We start from the raw sequence: 8,771 nt of genomic DNA on the forward strand, positions 1-8,771 counted from the left end.
AAGAAGCATCTATTAAAACCATAAAATATCTAAACGACCCACTAGGTGGGTGAATAGGTCCACAAATATTTCCATGTATACGTTTCAAGAACGCAGGGGACTCAATCTTAACTTTCATTGGTGATGGTCTCACAATTAACTTGCCTTGATAACAAGCAGTACAAGAAAATTCACCATTTAAAAGAACTTTAGGTCTTTTAGTGGATGTTCATTCGAATTTTCTATAATTCGTCTCATCATTATTGACCCAGGATGTCCTAGACGATCATGCCAAAATACAAATGTATTGGAATTAGTAAACTTCTTATTTACTATAAAATGTGCCTCAATTGCACTAATTTTTGTCCAATACAAACCAGAAGATAAGCCAGAGAACTTTTCTATAACACATGTATGCCCAGAGACATTCTTGGTGATACCAAGATATTCAAGATTTATTGCATCCATTAATTGGATATGATAACCATTTTCACGGATATCTTTAAAACTCAACAAGTTTCTCTTAGATTTTGGAGAAAACATTGCATTATTAATGATGAGTTTAGTTCCATTGGACAAAATTGCAATGGCTCTTCCAAAACCCTCAATCATATTAGTACTACCAAAAATTGTATTGACATTTATTTTACCATACTTAAATGAGAAAAATATTTCTTATTTTTGAATATCGTATGTGTTGTACCAGAATCAATCAAACAAATATCTTAATATTTCGATAATATGTTCTTATAATTATCCAAATCTTCACATGAAATGACATACACAAAATAAATATAGATTAAATATTAGTGTTGTCAAAAGGGTACAATATATTCAAAGGAATAAATTAATAATTAAATATTAGATATTGAGCCGTAATTTATTGTCTCCTCTAAGTCAAAAACGAGTTGTTAGGAAAATAAAATAAAATCATTATTGAATCCTAGTTAATAACAGACTACATGTTTTTAACATTAGATCAAATTAAAGACCTAATATAATACAAGCACATGATAAATCCTAGTTAATATCAGAATTTATGTTTTTTAACATTAGACCAAGTTAAAGACCTAATATAATACAAACACGTGATAAAGTTTAGTATTTGACTAACTTTATTGTTGACACCCAATTTTGATCGACCTTTAACCATTTTTAGGAATACTATTCAATTAAATACGTATTTTAAAATTTATTTAAAGTTAGAATTTTAGTCGATTTTGCCTGAAAATTATATATTTTAGTATGTTTTACTTTATTGAATTATCGTAAAATTATTAAAATATTTTGAAATTTTAATGATTTTCAATTATAAAAATATTTTAATATATGTAATATTTTAATTAAATAGTAATTCCTACACTTTTCTTAAAATTATTTAAATTCTAGCCTATTCTATCATAATTTCTTTCAATTCTAGCCACACCACTTCAAATTTTATTCCAATCGTAGCCACTTTTTCATTTCAATTCTAGCCAATTTAATTGCAATTTTAGCCATTCCAATCCTCCAACCAATTTGATTTTAATTTTTCATCTATTAATCTCATTCATCCATCTTAAAAAATAATTCCTAGATCGAATCCTAAACATTAATCTCTTATTAAATCAACGGTTGTGATTAAATCTCCTATTCTCTTTCTTCAACACCAAAAGACCCCAAAACCTAAAACATTTTTTTTCTCCTTCTCTTCCTCCCCTCTCTCCAGCCGCCACCCCCCCTTCTTCTCCCTCTTCAGTCGTCCCTCTCCCCTTCTTCTCTCCCTTCTCCCGTCGCTCTCCCTCTTCTTCTCCTTCCCTCTCCCCCTTCTTCTCTCCCTTCTCCCGTCGCTCTCCCTCTTCTTCTCCTTCCCTCTCCCCTTCCCGTCTTTTCCCTCCCTTTTCCTCTTCCCCTCTTTTGCAGGTACCACGAGGCAACGCCGCCAGCGAAGGAAACAGCAGCACCAGCGAGGACCACCATTACTGGCAGAAGCCCCCACCGGCGAGGAAGACACCGGCCAGCAGCTGCACGGAGGTGGTGAACGACCAGCAGTAAGGCAGCAGAGGCAGCAACTTCAACCGGCAGTAGCACCTAAGACCACCAACAGCTCCAAACCAGTAAACAAGGCGAGCTTCGACAGAGTTATTGAAAGTTTCAAGAAGTTCAAAAGACGGATCTTTAACAGATCCGTTGGGGTACATCCCTTTTAAAGTATTATCTCGCTTTTAGCATTTTCTATTCTTCTCTTTTACCTGCAGTTCAATTTAAATTTTCATGGAAGTTTCATGTATGGTTATGTGAAAATCGATATCATCTTGCTTAAAATGTGTTAATCTTCTGAAATTTGTTCATTGTTATTAGTTAAGTATCATCTAGGCTGCCATCTATTTGAATGTCTTGTTAAAACTTCATTGCTCTCCCAAGATATGTTCATATGATTAAATGTTAATATGCTTTGAGTTTTATTATTGTTGCAGTTTTTTGATGAACCCTCAACAAGTTATCTTTTATCGATCTTAGACGTAAACTTCCTTTGTTCTGTTTGATTTGATGGTTTAATTGATAGTTTGACTAATTATGCAAAATATGTCAAGGTTTCTTTAAGTGTAGTAGCCTTAACCTTATTGAGTTTAATGTGAGTAAGTTTGTCTGTTGAGTTAATGACTGCATAATTTTACCGTCATTTGTATCTTTCTAAGAAATTATTACTTGAATATTTCTCTTCTTCCCTTGATTTAGTATCTATTGTTAACAAACCCTTTTTTCATAAATAAACTAGTAGATTCTTGCTCAATGTGTATTAGTAATGATTTGTTTAATTGAGGAATAAAAACAAAAATATATTAATAGTCAAATTAGTTCTCCAAGTTGGCTCTTCTTTATTTAAAGGAAATTAATATTACTCTCCTTAATTTTATTTTACTTGTTTATATTTGGTAATGAAATATTATTATAATTTTGATTTTGGCTATTCTGAAAAGGAAAATAATATTAATTGATCTATTTTTCCTTATTTGTAAGTTTATTGATTTATTACTCGCTTATTTATGTTAGAATAATATCTTTCTAATTTTGGCTCCTCTTTATTTAAGGAAAAAATATATTACTCTCTATTAATTTATTCTTACTTGTTTATATTTGGTAAATGAAATATTTTAAAACTTTCTGATTTGGTCCTCTTTTATAATAAGGAAAATAAATATTAATTGATTCCATTAAAATATATGTTTACCTTATTTGTTCCACCCTCTTCTACTATATAAGAGACCCCCTTTGCATTCTTTTAACACATTCACATCTTTCATAACAAGTTCTCTCATTCACACACACATTCACTCTCAATCACAAGTTCTCTCATCACTCCTCATTCTCTCATTGCGCTCTTGCTACTCTTAAACGAAATAAGTTTTCGGTAACTTTCAAGTGCTACTTTGCTTTTGTTCGAGTAAAGGTCGGATCAACTTGTTTTCATTGCTACCATTCCTAATCTGCTTAACCGGTTAGTATTCTTAATTAGCATTTACATTATATTTTTTTTTGTATTCGTACATTTGTATAAGCTCATTGTTCTATTTCTTTTGTTATGTATAAGTTGTTAAATAATTGCATATGTGTCTCTTCCTGTCTAAAATAAATTTGATTACTTGTGTAGTTATGTGATTGCTTTGACAGGTTTCAAACTTGAAGTTCAAGTTGAAGAAGAGAGATCATTTGTCTAATTCGTATTTGAATATATTCCTTATGTATTTATTTAATTTTTTTTTTTGTAATATTCGTATAACAGTGAAGCTCTCATATATGATATAAGATTTGGGGGATTGACTATAAGGGGAGGGGGGTATATATATATATACGCTAATTGTTTTCTTTGCTTATTATGTTTTTTACTATGTGATTGATATAAATTTTTCGTCTATTACTAATGTCATTAGAATAGGCAACATATTGGAATCACCCAAATAGTCTATTTAAAATCAATTATTTGTTTGTCTTGTTTAATTAGTTTGAACCAATGGGAGCTTGTAATATTAATAAAGTTAGTAACCTAGATCTTAGCTTTTATATTTTAATAATTTTTTAGCATGCTAATGAACTTAACAAGAGAAAGCGAACCTTGTAAAAGTATCGATGTTATGATTGTTAATGTAAACCTTACTAATTTCCACATGTTCACTTAGAAATCATGTTTGTAGGTTTGTAAATAAATTTTTTAGCATACCCACTCCAATAAAATTTGTTGTGCATATTTTTGTCTCCTTTTAAATTAGCTAATCTTATTAATTAGTAATTTTATTTGTCCTTTTGAAGATTTTCGCACTTGATGCAATATGTTGTTTTCTTAAAATAATAATAAAACAAAATAAAATCTTTTCATGCATTTAACAAATTATTTGGCTTTTAAATATATTTCATAGTAAAATCTTTGCAATTAATAAATTTACTACATTAATGTTCTACTAGTTTTCTTTTTACAAAATTTTTTGCAATTTTTTTCAAAAGTCATTGTTCAATCCTCCTTTAAAATTTTGGATTGATTATGACATTGTTTACTTTTAAAAATAAATTATAAGCACTATATCCTAACCTATCGTTAGTGGGAAAGTCAAAGAAATTACGAGGTCTAGTTTCGATTTTTAAATTAAAACGACGCGTCCCCGGAAGTACCACCAACCCATGATTTTAAAAGGAATTATGTGTATTTATATGTAAATATTCATGTGCCTATATGCAAACTAAATCTTTTAAATCATTTTCAAAAATATAAACTATTGTTATTTTTTCTAAGACCGACCTCAAATCAAAATTGTTTCTATGGTGGAGGAGCGCGATTAACAATATCGTGGCATCATCCCTATAAAGAAACAAACATTTTTTTTAATAAAAAGATTTGCATTCAAAATTTGCTCATTTTTTCAAACTTTATTCTCGCACGTCTTATTCTTGTTTGGTGTGACATAATAGAATCGAGCTATCTTTTATATCTTTTGTGCATATTATGTCTTTTGTTTATCTCTTTATTAATTGCTTAATATTTGCAATATTTGTTTATCACATAGGCCGTATGCTCTAATAATAAATAATTGAAGTAATCTTAATTGTTTAATAATTTATTTGGGGTAGCTTAAAATAAAAAAAAATAATAAAATTTTTATTGGCTTATCTATTTGTCTATTTTTGTCTCCTCGCTTATCTTTATCTAATTGATTAGTATTTATTGTGTTTATTATTTCTATCACCTTCTAGCATGCTTAATATTAATTGAAATAATAACATAAGCTATTTGTTCGATTTGTTTATAACATAGTATCGTATGTTTAAATAAATAAAAATAAACTTGATTATTTATTTATTGCTATGATCTAGCCTTACATGTTTAAATTAATAAAAATGATAAAATAGTCTTAATTGTTTTATATTTGTTATCACTTAGCAAGCTTAAATAAACTAATAAATGAAGTGACCTTGATTGCTACTTGTAACCCCCACATAGGTTGCATGAGATACGTTCGGGACCCACATTTGTGGACCTCGAGGGATGCCTAACACCTTCCCCTCGAGGTAATTTGAACCCTTACTCTAATCTCTGGCTCGTTGACCTTAGCTAGACTTAGTTAGGTTAGATAGGTGACCTAACGCGCCTTAATTCGTTAGGTGGTGACTCCAAACTAAAATTCCCAAAAGAGTTGTTAGGTCGTGCACAAAATTCGTTTTTTACGAAAAATGAGGCGCGACATCTATCATATTAGAATCATATAAATAAATCAATGAAAAATATATATTATTTAATTAAGAATTAAGGAACAAGCTAATGAACGACTAAACTAATTTAAAATACTAATACTCATGCAAACAACTATCATTACATGAAATTTATTAATAAATACTACCCAAAAAAAAATCACTCTTCCATGTTCACAGAACCATCACCAATTAAGTGATCTATTTTCCTTCAGGATGTGCGAAGAAATCTGCTACATCCAAGTGCGTGATGTCAACTTGATTTTCAGAGATAAAATTTGTCTCAGGATTTTTCTCTTTCTTCTTTAGTGATTCTTGATAAAGCTCAACCAAGTGTTTGATAGTACGACAATCACGTGCATAATGACCTCTTCCACTACATCGAAAACAACCTTCCCTAGTTGCTTCACGTTTCTCATCCTTTCTTTTTTCCTTTTTATTTGATGAATGATTAATGCCAGGAATAGAATTACGTTCTTGACCATAATCACGACCACGTCCACGTCCACGTCCACGTCCACGATTAGGACCGCGACCTTTTCCACGCCTAGCATGGTGGGCGTACGCCTCATTCACTTCAGGAAGTGGTTCAGATCCAATAGGTCGATTCTCATGATTTTTCAATAATAAATCATTATTTTGTTCGGCCACAAGAATATGAGAAATTAGTTCAGAATACTTTTTGAAACCTTTCTCTCGATATTGTTGCTGCAAGAGCACAATCGAGGCATGGAAAGTGGAGAACGTCTTATCCATCATATCAATCTCACTAACCGTTTCTCCACATAATTTCAATTGAGAAGTGATTCTGAACATGGCAGAATTGTACTCATGTATAGACTTAAAGTTTTGTAGCCTTAGATGCATCCAATCATATCGTGCCTTTGGATGTATGACCATCTTCAAGTGGTCAAATCTTTCTTTTAGGTTTTTCCACAAAACAAGTGGATCCTTAACTGTCAGATATTCGATTTTCAGAATCTCGTCAAGATGATGACGCAAGAATATCATTGCTCGTGCACAGATTTGGTTTGATGCCTTATTTTCTTCTTTTATGGTGTCTCTAAGACCCATTGCTTCAAGGTGAATTTCAGCATACAACACCCATGAGAGGTAGTTCCTGCCCGAACTTTGAAGCGCAGTGAACTCTAGTTTTGTAAGATTGACCATTAAAATTAAAAACAAAAGAATAAATAACACCTTTATTAATTCTTCAAATCTAACCTTCAGTTTTGAGAAATTCGAGTCTCGTGCTGATAACATGTTATAAAACTATAGAATAAGAAGAAGAAACTAGAGAGAAAAGAAGAGAATACTTGTTATTTCTCTTGATGAATAAATTTACAATAAAGAGGAACACTCTATTTGTAGGATAAATCTAACTTGGTCCCCAAGCTTTAACCATATCCTAAAAAAAACTCCACATGATAGACATTCACTATAATACAAATACTTTATAACAAAATTCTTTTTGATATATATATTTAATATAATTTTAATTTAGAACGCAAAATTGAAAAATCATATTTATATTCTTAAACTTTTGCCAAGTCAAACTAGATTTTTTCTAAAATACATATGGAGAACAACTTTAGTAGTAAGAAAAAACTACTTTGTTTTATTTGGACTTTTGATTGAGAGTCCAATGTAAAACTACACTAACTTCTTCATATTTTCCCAAAAAGAAAGTGTTTTAATTGGGCAAGAAAAATTGTAAAATTTCAATTTTCGTAATATTTGGATAACCATCAACCTATTTCCTACCTTACCAGCATGGAAGAAATATTAATTCTATACCTGAACAAATTATAATCCTTAAATTAAGAATCCTAATTCTTAAAAAATTAAATAACAATTTGAGAAAAGATGATTTTTTCTAAAACAAAACCTTTTAAAAGGACAAACGGATCATTTTTTAACATATAGTATAAAATTTTTTAATCAAGATTCTACTTTTGTTATTTTTTTATTTGTTCAAAAGAAAAAAAAAGTATAATAGAAAACCCCCTAAAATGCCCTTGACCCAGAGAGGTCCCGAGTTCAACTCTCTATTTTAGTTAGAGCAATAGATGGAGCATGAAAATATGACAAAGTCAGTTAGGTTTTTGAAGTAGTACTCCATCCATATTTAGGTATTTAAGATTGTTGAGTACAAATCATATTTTTATTCCTATCACCCAAAGACAATGGTGAGGCAGAGGATTAATCGGGATAGTGGAAGTGTGGTTCTAGTAGCTAAGAGGTCAAATTATGTGATTTTGGCTTTGTTTGTGGCAGCTGTGTATGGGAGTTGGTTTGTATATGAACAGCAGTACCTCAATCTGCCTACACCACTTGGAGCTCAACATGTTGGTAAAAGGGGTTTTTCTGAGCATGAAGCTATTCAGCATGTTATAGCCTTAACTCAATTCGGTCCACATCCTGTTGGTTCACCTGCACTTAATCATGCCTTGCAGTATGTGTTGCAAGCCGCAGAAAATATTAAGGAAACAGCTCATTGGGAAGTTGATGTAGAATTAGATCTTTTTCATGCTAAATCTGGTGCTAATCATATGGTTGGTGGACTTTTCAAAGGGAAAACTCTGGTTTATTCTGATCTCAATCATATTGTATTAAGGATTTCGCCAAAATATGCTCCTGAAGCAACAGAAAATGCTATTCTTGTATCTTCCCACATTGATACTGTGTTTTCCGCGTATGTTTCTCAATTTCATACTGTTGTCTTCAAAATATATTTGTATTTTTACCTACCTGTTATAATTGACACTAGCGTATGCTACAAATGTTGTTCAGAATCCAGAATATTGTTGATGTTAAGTCTATTTTTTTCTTAATTTAATCAGTTTGAATGCTAATTCAATATTTATTTGCTTGCACTTCTCATTCTAAAGCTATGAGCTCTACCTCATTATGTTTCAAATTATAATCTAGAAAGAAGTTCTGATTTATTCATAGCATAACATTCAAGTGTATTGATACAAGTTCCTCCGAGAAGTAGATATTCTGACCCAAGTAGATGTTCCAATAAGAATACAAAACACTTTTGGTTTAGCAGTCGGTGGAGGGGGGGGGGG

The 8,771-nt window shown here is 31.0% G+C and overlaps 2 protein-coding genes across 2 annotated transcripts in view; one reads left to right on the forward strand and one right to left on the reverse strand.

The window, feature by feature from the left end:
• Positions 1–5,898: 5,898 nt before the first annotated feature.
• On the reverse strand, positions 5,899–6,867 carry LOC107016556. Its single transcript, XM_015216990.1, has one exon. The coding sequence runs from the start codon at positions 6,865–6,867 to the stop codon at positions 5,899–5,901; it is 969 nt and encodes a 322-aa protein (XP_015072476.1).
• Positions 6,868–7,709: 842 nt separating this feature from the next.
• The window catches only part of LOC107018141 (endoplasmic reticulum metallopeptidase 1), a 29,678-nt gene continuing 28,616 nt past the window's right edge, over positions 7,710–8,771 (forward strand). The window contains exon 1 of the mRNA XM_015218531.2: positions 7,710–8,392. Within this exon, the coding sequence (XP_015074017.1) occupies positions 7,884–8,392 (509 nt within the window). The 5' untranslated portion in view covers positions 7,710–7,883. The remainder of the gene's footprint in view (positions 8,393–8,771) is intronic.

Source organism: Solanum pennellii, chromosome 4 (assembly GCF_001406875.1).
Source record: "Solanum pennellii chromosome 4, SPENNV200".
Classification (NCBI taxonomy): domain Eukaryota; kingdom Viridiplantae; phylum Streptophyta; class Magnoliopsida; order Solanales; family Solanaceae; genus Solanum; species Solanum pennellii.

Coding starts and splice junctions, on each gene's coding strand:
- LOC107016556 (XM_015216990.1), bottom strand. CDS start 6,867: ATGGTCAATCTTACAAAACTAGAGTTCACTGCGCTTCAAAGTTCGGGC.